The following is a 14,828-nucleotide window of genomic DNA, read 5'->3' on the forward strand; positions in this document are numbered from 1 at the left end:
CCGCCCGCCCGGAGCCTGCCGGGATTGTGGCGGTCGGTCTCCCGAATCGGAAGCCGGCGCTGCCTCGGGACTCCCGATATGGCGACCTCTCTGGGTTCCAACACCTACAACAGGCAGAACTGGGAGGACGCGGTGAGTGCGCGCCGGAGAAGGACGCGGGGGCGGCGAGGCCGGGCGGGATGGGAGACTATGCCCCGGGCTGCGGCGGGATCGGCCAGAGCCGCGCTGCGGCCTAGCTCGGCGGGGCAGCCGGGAGGAGAGCCCTCGTGCGGCGGACCAGGGTCCCGGGACTGGCGCTGTCCGCCCGGCGACTCCACACTTCCCAGATGCTTTCTTCTTTTCCGCTTGCCGGAAGTGCAGACAGCGCCCCTTCCCGCTCCGCGGCCAGTGCCGGGAGCTGGGGCTTCTGCCAACCTTGCACCCTTCCCCGCCCCAGAAAGTGACTGAGGGAACAGGGTCTTCGGGACTTGCTCTTCAATCAGATTTCCCATTTTCTCCAGGACTTCCCTATACTGTGTCAGACGTGTCTTGGAGAAAACCCTTATATACGAATGGTGAGTGCTTGCCTGTGCAGCGGGAGTGAACTGTACATTATATCGTGGTCCTTGCACGCCGATTGTAAAGTATTTCTCTTGACCATTAGAAGAATTGATGCTCTTTTACTAACCCAAAGTACGGGACAACTTGCAAGGTAATGCCATGCGTACTTCCTCTCCTAGACACTGAGCAATAATTCTGTAATGTAGGAGACGTAACATAACAGCTAATACTTGTTGAGCATCTACATGGAAAGTAGGTCTGTTGACGGGAAAGTATGTCTTTATGTAGTTCTGCTTCCTGACTCCTAGTCGTGTGCCTTTCAGCCACTGCACCTGGTAGTCTATCTAGTTTAAGATACACTTTGTCGTTTTCCAAAAGGGTTTAAAAAACAAACAAACAAAAGAGTCAACATGATTATCTTAGGATTATATGTTGTGATCAGCCTCAGAGATGCTAACTGGATGGTTTATGGGAACAGAATGTAGGATATATACGGTGCATCGGCACAGGAGAGGCCAGCACAGTTACCTTCTGAGCAAACTGTAGAAACTTGGCTCTGACTTCCTCCTACTTGATTTGGGCACTGGGGAAACCATTAGGAATTTTGGTTTTCACGCCAAAAGAATTTGATATTCAACCCGTCAGTTAACACATATGAGAGATCAAATTGCATGTCCATGTTCTAATGTAAAATCATAGTTCTTGCCGGGCGGTGGTGGCGCACGCCTTTAATCCCAGCACTTGGGAGGCAGAGGCAGGCGGATCTCTGTGAGTTCGAGGCCATCCTGGTCTCCAAAGCGAGTTCCAGGAAAGGGGCAAAGCTACACAGGGAAACCCTGTCTCGAAAAAACCAAAAAAAAAAAAAAAGAAGTAAAAAATCATAGTTCTTACATTGACTCTAATAATTTTTTTTTATTGATAGACATAATTGGTTGTAAAACAAAGATTCCTAAACTGGCCATGAATGAGGATTCTTGCCTTTGATCCCAGCCTTTCGGCAAGTGGATCTCTGTGAGTTCAAGGCCATTCAGGTCTGCAAATCAAGTTCCAGGCTATCCGCTATCCAGGGCTGTGTATTGAGACCTTGTCTTTTTCCTAAAGCACCATTCTCCCCCACTGTCTACCTCCTTCAAACCAGTGGCCTAGAGAACTATGCTGGAAAAAAAGCTGCCAACCAAAGTTCAGGAGTAGATGCTTTGGGAAGCCATTCCAGCTCTAGGTGCCGCCATCTCCAGGCTTGATTCTCCTCGACCATGCCAGCCCCACCAAGCACATAAGGTCTACCAGCCAGGTGGATGGAAGGTGTTTAAACCAGTTTCCTCAAAGAGTGGTCAAAGGGAAACATGTGCTGGAAATTGGAAGTTTTCACCTAGAAAACAAAATAGCCCTTGAAATAGCCACCTCCCAGAACTGATTTTTATTTTTTAGGTTAGTGTACAGAGTAATGGGTTTCATTTTGTCATTTTTTCATACATTTGTTTTCAGTAATTCCCTCTTCCACTGCCCTCCACCTTTCTTCCTGCCCCTTACTGGCTAGTTTTCTGGCTTCCCTCAGTTTACCCTTCTTTCTTTTTTGGGGGGATGGGGTTGGGAAGTTCAAGACAGGGTTTCTCTGTATATCCCTGGCTGTCCTGGAACTCACTCTGTAGGCTGGCCTCGAACTCACAGAGATTCTCCTGCTCCTGCCTCCCAAGTGCTGGGATTAAAGTCTTTCGTCACAATGCCCAGCTGCCCTTCTTTCTAATACCTGTTTTGTTGTTGTTATTGTTTTTGGGGTTTTTTTTTTTTTGATTTTTCGAGACAGGGTTTCTCTGTGTAGCTTTGAGCCTTTTCCTGGAACTCACTTGGTAGCCCAGGCTGGCCTCGAACTCACAGAGATCCGCCTGGCTCTGCCTCCCGAGTGCTGGGATTAAAGGCGTGCGCCACCACCGCCCAGCTCTAATACCTGTTTTATTATCCAGCTTCCAAACACACACACACTCTTCCCATCCAGGATCCCTTTTCTAGTTCATGATCTACACATACACAAGAACAATTTGAAATCTAGGTTCCACGTGTAAGAGAAAACATATGGTGTTTCCATTAGAAATTTTAGTTCTTGAGAGGCAGAAGTAAATGTAAGAGTTGTAGCTCCAAAGACACTTTCTTGGTATTAGTTCCATGTACTCTTGGGAGAATATGACCTTGTTGGTATATCTGTCTTAATTTCACTTCTCTTACTGTGATAAAATACCCTGACAAAAACAACTTGGGCGGGGGCAGTTATTTTGCCTTACAGCCCATCATTGTGGGGCAGTCAGGGCAACAGGAACTTGAAGCAGCTGGTTACATCACATTCAAGTCAAGAGCAAAGAATGAATGCATGTGTGCATGCTGGTGCTGAGCCCCTTCTTCACGTACAGGATCCAGGGTCCAAACTCTTGGAATGGTGCAGCCCACGATCAGGCTGGCTCTTCCACATCAGTTAAAGAAAGCAAGACACACCCCCATAGACATGCCCACCGGCTGATGTGGTCTAGACAGTCCACCATCAGGACTCTTCCCTGCTCATTCTAGGTTATGTCAAGTTGACAATTAGATTTAACCTTCCAGAATCCCTTACCATACCCCAACTAAAGGATGACTTAGGTTTGGTTTGATTATCTTTATTCACAATGCCAGTAATCTCCAGACGCATCATGTTTTGTACTTGGGGCGGGGGTAAAAAACAGATACCTGGGTTAGTTTTGTTTGTCTGTTTTTTCTTCTGTAATTCCAGTTCTTTTCTGTTTCAGACCAAAGAAAAGTATGGCAAAGAATGCAAAGTAAGTATGTCTATTAAGAAGTGACTGTTTCATTTTCTTGATCCCTTTTCTTCCCTGTATTCTACCAAAGTGGCTTTGTACTTACTAACTTTTGAGGTTCTTTGGTCAGAGTTCACGCTCACAGCTTTCATGTGTCATTGAATATATTCAGTGGCTGACAACTAGTATTGGAAATAAGAAAAGGATCCTTTTAATGTAGATTCATAAACAGGTGTCTGAATCTGCACTGATGACCATGAGTTAGTGTCCCAGGTGTTGTTTGACTGCTACACAGAAGCATTTCAGCTGAAGAGGGGGGTTGGGACTGTCACAACAGTCTCAAAGAGATAATATTTCCTGCTTCGCTTTCCCTGTTCCCCACCAAAAACAGAGAGTCAGATTCTTAATGTTTGCCGCTAGGTGGTAGGGCTTTGACTTTCTGGATATTTATTTCTGTACTTTGTGAGCTTTTTAACTGCTAGAAAAGAGAAAGTAAATGGAGTTGAGGGTTAGCTGGCATATAGTTTAGGTGGTTGCTAAGGTCAACTCCCCATACCTAGTAAATCTGGATTGAGTCCAGGTCAGGACCATTAACATTCTATTCTATGGCTCTTGGTGTGTGTTCAGATCTGTGCCAGACCATTCACAGTGTTTCGCTGGTGCCCTGGGGTCCGCATGCGCTTCAAGAAGACTGAAGTGTGCCAAACCTGCAGTAAATTGAAGAATGTTTGTCAGACCTGCCTGTTAGACCTAGAGTATGGTATGTTTGCCACATCCGCTAGACCTGGAAGTGTACACGTGCCCTGAACAAGACACCAGCCTGATGCCTCCCACTTCTCCCCATCACTGGTTCTGATCCCGCTGTAATCTGCTTTTCCCAGGCGTAAACTCACAGTTAGGCTTCTGTGGAGTCCTTCTGAACAATAGTAGGAACTTCAGGAGCCATTGGGAAGAAATCAGAACTGGCCTACACCTCCGTCTCTATAGCTAGTTGGGGTAAAAGGCATTGTTCCTATGATAGGCTATTTCTTTGCCTAGGCCTTTTTCTTGATCTAAAACTTTCCTCACAGTCCCAACCAGAATTTCCTGGGCTAATTATGCTCTGGACATTGACACTTTCCTTTTCAAAAAAAGTAGTCTACCAGCAAGGGAAAGTGTGCACACGTCTGTGTGTCTGTGTGTTTATGTTTATGTGTGCTAATCAGTTCTGGCTATATATTGTTTAATATTGATTCATGTTTGTCGGGAGCATTCAGACCTGGAGTACAGTGACCCCTTAACATAACTGGCTATCCATAGGGCCTTCAAGACCAATCTAACAATAAACCATTGTGTTATGTGTATTTGAAATAAATTTGTTAAAGCTAGATACATTATTAACTTAATTTGCCGTGGCTAAAGTATTCTTTGAAGCAATTTTGTAAAGCATTCACCTCACCAAATTCCATGACAGCACAGGAATTTGGACAATTTCTTAGGATGCTCTGTAGCAGTTGTTAGCCTGATGGTGCTAAACAGTTTGATTTAAAATATTGTAAACTGTCACCATTTTAAAAATCAAATTGTTTTTAATTATGTGTATATGTGGGGTGTACATGTGAGTGCAGGGCTGAGTCCAGTAAAGGGTGTCATCTTCTGACGCTGGAGTTACAGTGAGCCACCCTGCATGTTAGAAGGAACTCCACTCTGGCCCTCTGCAAGAACAGTATGTACTCTTAACCACTGGACCATTTCTCTAGCCCCCACCAAGTAAGAAAGAGAAGGGAAGGATGATATTGTAGTTTATGTACATATTCAGTATGAATGTGTTTTCAAATCTATATGATGTTTTTTCCTCCATTTCTTTGTACCAGGCCTACCCATCCAAGTTCGCGATGCAGGATTGTCATTTAAAGATGACATGCCCAAATCAGATGTCAACAAAGAATATTACACACAAAATATGGAAAGAGAAGTATGTTTTTTATTTTAATTAAAATCTAATTGTATCACTTCTTCTCTCCAACCCCTCTAACCCCTTCCAACACCCCCATTGATGGCCTCTTTGATTATTATTGGTTTTGTGTGCGCATGAGCAAACATGTAAATACAACCTGCTGAGTCCATTTAATGTGGCTTATATGTATATGATTTTGAGGCTGACCACTTTGTATTGGATAACTAGTTAAGGAGCTCATCCCCAGAAGAGACTAATTCTCTATCAGCAGTCATTAGTTGCCTGTAGTTCTTTGTCTAGGAATGGGATCCATGAGATTTCCCCTTTTTTAATTAGTATATCTAGAACTTTTTTTTTTTCCTTTTTTTCTTTTTTTTTCAGACAGGGTTTATCTGTAGCCCTATCTGTCCTGGAACTCACTCTGTAGACCAGGGTGGTCTTGAACTCAGAAAGCCTGCCTCTTCCCAAATACTGGGGTTAAAGCCATACGCCACCACACCATCAAGTTAGTATATCTATTGTTCCTGTCTTTATTTAGGCAGCTGTATTGTTGGGATATCATGGTGTAGCTTCCCTGTCATTTCTAGGAAACACAATCTCCCACCAGACTTCCTGGTCCTCTGGCCACTTTCTTGATGTCATTGTTTGTCTGGGGGGATATATTGTTTATGTGTGGTGCTGGGAATTGAATCCAGGGCCTTGTGATTGATGTAGTTTTGTATTTGATAGAAGTCCTAATGAATTGACAGCCAATAAAATTGTCCTCTTCGTGCAGATTTCTAACTCTGATGGAACACGACCAGTTGGCATGCTGGGAAAAGCTACATCCACCAGTGACATGCTGCTCAAATTGGCCCGGACCACACCGTACTACAAACGGAATCGGCCCCACATTTGTTCCTTCTGGGTGAAAGGAGAGTGTAAGAGAGGAGAGGAGTGTCCCTACAGGTAAGAGCTGAGCCTTGCTTTCTGTATTTGCTTTCAGACAACTGATTAGTGGGAAATTCCAGCTTAAACTCATGCTTTAGCATCTAAAGCTCTTACAGTCTGTTTACATGTAGAGTATCTCGTGCAATAAAATAAAGCTTATTATATTTACAGGAGCCTAGCTAAATTATGTTTTCTACTTAACTACGAGAAATTGCTCTATCATATAATATACATGCTGACCGAAGTTTCTAAGATAATTTAGTGCCATCATTTAAATGGTTTGAATAGCAAAGTATAGTTGAAGTCAAAATAAGACCAGACTTCTGCAGGCTACTTTTGTTTCAGCTGAGACTGCCAAGCATCAGAATTAGGGGTTCCAGCTAATGATTTGTCAACTGTAACATGCACCCCCATATATATGCCCTTTTTCTGAGGTGAAATCCATAGCTTTAATCAGATTCTATTCCAGCAGCGTAAGTGGATTACTTAGAGGATCGGGAAGTCTTTACGTGGTATAGTAATCCCTTGCCATTTGCTCTCTTACTAAACAGTATTTTTGTATAGACGTGGTTTCTAGTCTGAAAGGCAGTTGAGGACTCTATCATGTAGCTACTGTAGAGTGATCTTTTCCCTTTGGTTCACTTTGTGCTGTTTTCATTGGTGAATCTTAGACACGAGAAGCCTACCGATCCAGATGACCCCCTTGCCGATCAGAATATAAAAGACCGGTACTATGGAATTAATGACCCTGTAGCCGATAAGCTTCTAAAGCGAGCTTCAACCATGCCTCGTCTAGACCCACCAGAGGATAAGACCATTACCACACTATATGTGGGTGGTCTGGGAGACACCATTACTGAAACAGATCTCAGGTTTGTGGGCGTCATTTCAAAATTCTCTTTGCTTTTAACTGCGTTGGAATAGTTTGCAAAAACACCACCAAGCATGATAATTCTAAATCAAGTTCATTTTTTTTTTTAGCCAGCCTATCATTTGATACAAATGCTGACTGAAAATTTCATAAAATTCTTTTTTGTGATGCCAGTGTAGCTGCATTTCTCATGAGTGCTTTTTCGTGTTATGGGCCTAGTGGTCAACTTGGATTCTTTTAATTACTGCGTATGGGCGTGATGTGTGTGTGTGCTTGTGCAAGTGGCTGTGAGCACCCCGAGAGGCCATAGGTGTTAGAGCCTCCTAGAGCTGGAGTTCCAGCAGTGAGCCACTCGGCATGGGTGCTAGAAGTCACACTTAGTCCTTTGCAAGAGCAGCGTGTGCTCTGAACCTCTCAGTCATCTCTCCAGCCTCTAATTTGACTTCTTTTTTGGGGGGTGTTGTTTTTTGTTTTGTTTTGGTTTTCGAGACAGGGTTTCTCCATGTAGTTTTGGTGCCTGTCCTGGATCTCACTCTGTAGACCAGGCTGGCCTCGAACTCACAGAGATCTACCTGGCCCTGCCTCCCGAGTGCTGGGATTAAAGGTGTGCGCCACCAAGGCCTGGCCTAGTTTGAATTCTACACACACACACACACACACACACACACACACACACGCACGCACGCACGCACGCACGCGCGCACACACACACACACATACATATCTGATTATTTATGGAGGGTAGCAAGCCCTGTGACTCTAAAACTTTTTTATTTAAATTAGTGCCTTTTTAGCAGAGATTCTGATTTAATTTGTATTTCTGGCTTATTCTGTGCTTGACTAGATGAGATATCTCTCTCAGTGAGATGAAGTGGAGAAGAAACTCCTGCCCTTGGTGGCCTGTCTCCATCAAACCCCATCTCATTGAGCTAGTGATCTCCAGGGGCCAGCTAACTTTTTATAAAAGGGCTAGAGAAAATACTTTGGGCTCCATGGAGCACATGTGATCTCTTCTGGATAGTGCTCCCTTTTTTGTTTGTTTGGGGGTTTGATACAGAGTTTCCTACAGCTCAGGCTAGCCTGGAGAACTCATATGACCGTAACTCCTGACCCGCTTGCCTCCCCCTCGTGGGTACTGCAGTGATAGGTGTTAGCCACGGGACCTGACTTGTCGTGTTTATTTGTCTGTTCGTTTATTTATTTGTTTTCGTTGTTTTGAGACAGGGTCTTGTCATGTAGCTTAGCCTGGCCTGGAACTCACTATTTTCCCCACTCTCTAGTACTAGGGTCTGTACGTGGGTCACCACACTTGGCTTTCTCCTTTGTCTTCCACTTTCTTCCTTCTCTTCAGTTTTAAACATTTTTTTTATTTCATTGATTATTTTGTATTTATTTATTTTTCCAGTGCTAAGAATTGAACTGAGGGCCTCATGCATCCCAGACAAGTATTCTCTGCCATTGAGCTACACAGTCCTCTTAAACTTTTTTTTTTTTTTTTTTTTTGGTTTTTTTTTTTTGGTTTTTTTCGAGACAGGGTTTCTCTGTGTAGCTTTGTGCCTGTCCTGGAACTCACTCTGTAGCCCAGGCTGGCCTCAAACTCACAGAGATCCACCTGCCTCTGCCTCCCGAGTGCCGGGATTAAAGGCTTGTGCTACCACTGCCTGGCCTCTTAAACATTCTTGAAGCATTCTTGACGATGGCTGGGCATGGTAGTGTTTGCTTGCAGTCCCAGCTGAGGCAGGAAGGTCACCTGACCCTGTGAGTTCAGAACTAACCTGTGTACCGTAACAAGGCTCAATCTCAAATGCAAACAATCTTGGCTCATGGACCATAAGAGCTGTAGTTTGCCAGTGCCTTATACTAAGAAAGTATGGCTCTTGAGTAACCAAGTAAAGCACCTCCTCTCCTCCACAAGAAAAATCCAGAGATACATGAGAACTCTTCTTAAGTTTCCTTTTATCTCCAATAAGTAGCACCTACATTAGGGCCAGGTACAAGGAAAACCAAAAGACAGGCCTATGTCCCTGGGGCCAGCTGTCTAGTGGTGGATCAGAACATTCTAAGTTCATAGCCCGTCTCCATTTTCCAAGGCAGCATCTGGGTTGCTAACCTGTTCTCCTCGGCCTGTGTTCCTTCAGAAACCACTTCTACCAGTTTGGGGAGATCCGCACAATCACGGTTGTGCAGAGGCAGCAGTGTGCCTTCATCCAGTTTGCCACCAGGCAGGCTGCTGAGGTGGCTGCAGAGAAGTCCTTTAACAAGCTGATCGTGAATGGCCGCAGACTCAATGTCAAGTGGGGAAGGTATGAAGACTGTTCTCAACTGTGTTCTACTGGAGACTTGTGTAAACAGCTCTGTTGGGGCCTTTAAAAGTCCCTAGACGATCCTTCTCTAGTATTTTATTTTAGTGACTTTATGTGTGTGCATGTTTGGCACACATGTGTCTGTGCACCACTTGTGGGCTTGGTGCCAGAAGAGGGTGTTGGATCCCCCGGGACTGGAGTTACAGACAGTTAGGAGCCACCACGTGGGTGCTGGGAACTGAGCCAGTGTCCTCTGAAAGGCACCCAGGGCTCTTAACAGCAGAGCCATCCCTCCAGCCGCTTCTGTAGTGTTTGGTCGCTGTGGCTGTTGGAAGCATCTTAACTTTAGAACTGTATTCATGGTCTTGCTCCAGTAACCTGCTCCTTTGAAGGTCTTCATGTTTTACAGCCACTGTGAGCCAAGCATAATGCCAGGTTGCCAGAGGTAGATGTTGAGGGTTTCGGTTGCATCAGAGGCTGAGTGCTGGGGAAGTGGGGAAAGGGATAAACAGAAGAATATCTGTTTTGAGTTTGAAATTGACTGCGTAAGAGAGATAAATAACATTCCCTAAATTTCGAAGGGGATTCTGTGTCCCTCTTGGAAGCAGAGAGGAGGTTGACAGCAGCTCCCTTGGTGGAATGCTCTCTCTATGCTGAGCACTTGCTGCCCACATGGATGTTGTCTTCTCTAATGATGATAGTGGTTTGGGTTTGGGTTGTTTGAGACAGGATCTCTCTGTGCAGCCCAGAATGTTTCGGACACACTCTGTAGACCAGGCTGTCCTAGAACTCATAGAGATCTGCCTGCCTCTATCTCCTAGGTGCTGGGATTAAAGGCGAGGGCCACCACACCTGGCCAATGATTGTAGCTTTGAACCCAGACCTTCCCACCATCAAAAACCTTGCTTTTAGTTAACACCCTACACTTTGTCAATGTGGGAGAAGAGTGTTTGCTAAAAAGGGCAGGAGTGATGGAACTCCATTTTCCTGGGGAATGAGTTAAGCAGGCGTGTGAAAGAAAGCCGGACAGGGTGCTGATGTCCTGTGCATGTATGTCTCCAGATCCCAAGCAGCCAGAGGGAAAGAAAAGGAGAAGGACGGAACCACAGACTCTGGGATCAAGCTAGAGCCTGTACCAGGACTCCCTGGAGGTGAGTGTGGACTTCTTGCTGATGCAAACTCAGTCCGCTGGCGTTTCTCTGTTAGGAGAGACTGGGCTTGACTCTGTCAGCTGTGCAGCAAACCAGGACATAAACAGTAGGAATGTGGTGTTGATTGTCTGCCCTTCTAAGTGTCTGCTATCTCCTCTCCAGCTCTACCTCCTCCTCCTGCAGCAGAAGAGGAGGCATCTGCCAACTACTTCAACCTGCCCCCAAGTGGCCCTCCAGCAGTGGTGAACATTGCCCTACCCCCACCCCCTGGGATCGCCCCACCCCCACCCCCAGGTAACTGCCTTCTTCCTTTCTGGCCCAGAAAAGTTCTTGTAAAAGTCCTGCACCTGAGTTGAGTCTGAGGCAGCTAGGTCCTTTGTGCTTGCTCTGTAGAAGTCTCCAGGCAAAGCTGGTAGGTGGAGAGTCCTGATTCTTTCCTCTTCTCCTGGACTCGTAGGAGAGGAAAGGTACCACTCTATAAATCTGAGCATAGGTATCGTGGGTAGGAGTTACAGCATGATGGCCATCTGCCACCAGTCTGTTCCTCATTGTAAATTTTGTCCTTGCTGTCCACAGCAAGATGTGGGCCTTGTATCAGGATGGGAATCAGTAAAACTACTGCTTCTGTTAGAAAAACTTGCTACAAAGAGACTGTCATGTGAATACATGGAGTTGGTTATGGAATTGAGTTACATTTGGGCTCATATTCTTTATCCTGTCAGTGGCCACTAATAAACAGTTGAAGCAGTAGCACCCTGTGTGAATGTCCATGACATTGTGAATAATGTAGGAGACAGTGGTGGCTAATAATGTTGTTTTGATGGTGAGCCTGTATGTTTGAAGAAAGTCTTTCCATTCTGGAATGGAGCATTGAGACCAGTGATGGCAGAAAGGATCTTAACATGAGCCTAGTTTCTTTCTGGTCTCCCACATCCTGATTGACTCCTGTCTGGTAGGATTTTCGATGTTTGATTAGTAGCAGACAGCTGGGTGACATACTAACAGGTGCATGGGTCTGAAGGTTTGGGGGCTGAGGGGAAACCAAGGAATATAGGTAGATACTTCTAAGCAGGTCTTGTGCACTGACATTTACTTAACATTATGTCAGCCTTGATTTATGTGTAGGTGGTTTTGATCTTAGAAAGATTCACAGGTTTGGAAGGTTGTCAAGGGAACTGCAAGCCTAATTTTTTCTCTTCCACATCAGGTTTTGGACCACATATGTTCCACCCAATGGGACCCGCCTCCGCCTTTCATGAGGGCTCCAGGACCAATCCACTACCCCTCTCAGGACCCTCAGAGAATGGGAGCTCATGCTGGAAAACACAGCAGCCCCTAGCACAGCATCACCACTCGGGCTCTGAGGAAGAAAGGGCGCTCTAAAATCCCAGTAAATGAATCCTGGGATAAGTATAATTTTCCTTGCTTTGTAGTTTCCATGGTAGCTGAATGTGTTCAGATGTGGGCAGCCAGAGAACACAGCTATGCTTCCCCACATGTATCAGAGGATCAGTGGGCCCAAAACAAGCTGCCATGAACACAGCTGCTTACTACTCTAGCAGTACTAAGACAGCCTTATGTGTGTTCGTTCCTTTTCTACTTAGTGGGGAACGTACACATGGGTGAATCGGAATAACTAATGGAGTTACTATCCCAATATGTTCATTTTGTATCTTTTTGGGCGGGAGGCAAAAATTGACCTGCGATTTGGAAAAAAAAAAAACTTTTGACCATTTTTATGTCTATTTGGTATTTTCTTTTATATCATCTAAAAAAATTTAGTACTAATCATTGTAGTGTCGTAAATGTGATTTAACCAATTTGAAGTCACACCCTCAGAGACAAGCAGAGACCAGAACCCAGCACAGCCGATATTTTCTTTGCTTTTAAAACTTCATGTTACTAAAGGAGTCAACTGATAATTTGACTTCTCCACACTGTCAGAAAAAGACAAAAGTAAAAACTTGCTTTTTATTCCTATTGGGTGGAAACCCAAATTTTATGGCGCTGCATATCATTGATGAAACCTGGTACCTGAGATGAGATGGTTTGAAAGAACTTCCTGTGAAACACCTTAATAAACTGAAAGGAAGAGCCTTGGCGTGTGTTTGCCTGGAGACTGTCCGCCTGCAGCCGGAACTTGGATCCTCAGCGTTCACCCGTGTGTCTTCAGCGGCTCACCATTCGCTGCCTCTGGGCAGGAGACTGTTCAGTCTTAGGATGTTTGGATTTAACTCAATTGTAGATGGTAAGGGAAATTTGATGTTGTATTGTATTTTTTGTTTTTAAATAATTAAAACGGGTCAATTTTCCAAATGTTTCTGGATTTCTGTTTCTTTTACCCTTTGATATTGAATTTGAAATTGGTAAAAGAAACAAGTTATACATGTGAATTTTTTAATCTTCAGACTTGACTCTTTTTTTTTTTTTTTTTTTTTTTTTTTTGGTGGCAGTGGGCTGTAGCTTGAGTTTTCCTGCCTGGCCCACAGTCAGGGCAAATCTCTCTCACCTGCCAGTCCCACAGCCATTCAGACCCGACCAAGTAAACACAGAGACTTGGCCGGGTGGTGGTGGCGCACGCCTTTAATCCCAGCACTCGGGAGGAGAGCCAGGTGGATCTCTGTGAGTTCGAGGCCAGCCTGGTCTCCAAAGCGAGTTCCAGGAAAGGCGCAAAGCTACACAGAGAAACCCTGTCTCGAAAAACCAAAAAAAAAAAAAAAAAACACAGAGACTTATATTGGTTACAAACTGTGTGGCCGTGGCAGGCTTCTTGTTAACTGTTCTTACAGCTTAAATTAATCCATTTCTGTTCATCTATATCTTGCCACATGGCTTGTGGCTTACCGGCATCTTCACATGCTGTTTCTCATCGTGGCGGCTGGCAGTGTCTCTCTGACTCAGCCTTCAACTTCCCAGCTTTATTCTCCTCCTTGTCCCGCCTACACTTCCTGCCTAGCCACTGGCCAATCAGTGTTTTATTTATTGACTAATCAGCAACACATTTGCCATACAGAACATCCCACAGCAGTGGGCAGCATGCAGTTTGAGATGAAATCTCCATATACAGCTCAGGTTAGTCTTTCTTATAAGCCCCTTGAGTACTAGGATCACAGACCTGTGTGTTACAACATGTAAGTGTTTTTTTTTTTTTTCCATTCCATGATGGTAAAAATACCCAGCCTTTTTAGTACTAAGAAGCTGGTAGTAGGGTTGAAATAAGAGCGGACAGAAAGCTGAGTGTGGTGGCACACGCCTTTAATCTCAGCACTCAGGAGGCAGAAGCAGGCAGATCTCTCTGAGTTTGAGGCCAGCTAGCGCTACATAGTGAGTTCCAAGACATGGTAAGACCTTGTCTAAAAATAAAAACAAAACAACAACAAGAGCAAAAAAAAAGGAAGAGCATTCATAGTCTTGTCTGTGGCTTTTGATAGTAGTCTTAAGTGCTGTTCTTACACAGGCCATTGTAAGGAACCAGCAGATCTAAAGGGTTTGATGTATCTAAGATCTGTAGAGCTTACGTGTGTAACTTGGAAAACAAGAATTAGGCCATTTCCCCCTTTTCCAGTCACCCACATTATAGATAGGTCTTCACTTAGCTCACTGACCCGCACCCAGACTTCTCTGGAAACCCTCACAGGCACACCCAGATGCATCCACCTGGTGCCGTGTGCGTCCCTCAGTGGCCACACTGGCGGATGAGCCAGTGCGTGACCTGTCTGCCAGCTTAGCTAGACAGGGTTGCTGGTCAGCTCTGAGCTGCTTTTCATTCTCTATGTCTTCTCATACTCCCATCTTTTTCCTCTGGGATACATGTGGGATGGAATGAATTTATCTGTAATAGGGAGTTATTTAGCTTTTTGAAATTTTTGGTGGTTCTGGGGACTGAACGTAACTTTTTTTAAAAAAGGGATCATTTTAATGGAATGTAAACAGAAAGGTACATAAAACACAGATGTACAACCAACTTAGACTATTTTAAAGTCGACATCTGTGTAGCAGTCAGCCAGGTCTAGAAATAGAGAACCTGCAGTCCTCCCAGAGAAGTTCATGTCCCAGTCCCTCACATCCACACACCCTTCCCTCCGGACTCACCACTGTTCTATGTTGTGTCTTTGCATAGTAACCACACAGGAGTTTGTTCGGCTTGCCTTATCACCACTCTGCTGCTGAGAGGTACCGTGTGGCTACATCTAACTAGTTCATGATCACTGCTGCCAGCTCCATGAGGCTTCTCAGTGTTTTGTTGGCTAGTCTTAGTACTTTATGTAAAGAAAAGGAGACAAAATTAGAAGTTTGTATGAAGGACTTGCTAGG

The 14,828-nt window shown here is 44.8% G+C and overlaps 1 protein-coding gene across 1 annotated transcript; it reads left to right on the forward strand.

The window, feature by feature from the left end:
- Rbm22 (RNA binding motif protein 22) lies at positions 1-12,921 on the forward strand. Its single transcript, XM_052742244.1, is given in 12 exon segments — positions 1-132; positions 501-554; positions 3,315-3,344; positions 3,951-4,083; positions 5,177-5,277; positions 6,035-6,207; positions 6,861-7,061; positions 9,199-9,363; positions 10,426-10,514; positions 10,677-10,808; positions 11,722-11,753; positions 11,755-12,921. Coding segments are annotated over 12 exon segments (1,263 nt in total). The 5' UTR covers positions 1-78; the 3' UTR covers positions 11,854-12,921.
- Positions 12,922-14,828: the final 1,907 nt, after the last annotated feature.

The sequence above is a fragment of the Peromyscus californicus genome, unplaced genomic scaffold (assembly GCF_007827085.1).
Source record: "Peromyscus californicus insignis strain IS unplaced genomic scaffold, ASM782708v3 Scaffold_17__1_contigs__length_78620276, whole genome shotgun sequence".
NCBI lineage: Eukaryota > Metazoa > Chordata > Mammalia > Rodentia > Cricetidae > Peromyscus > Peromyscus californicus.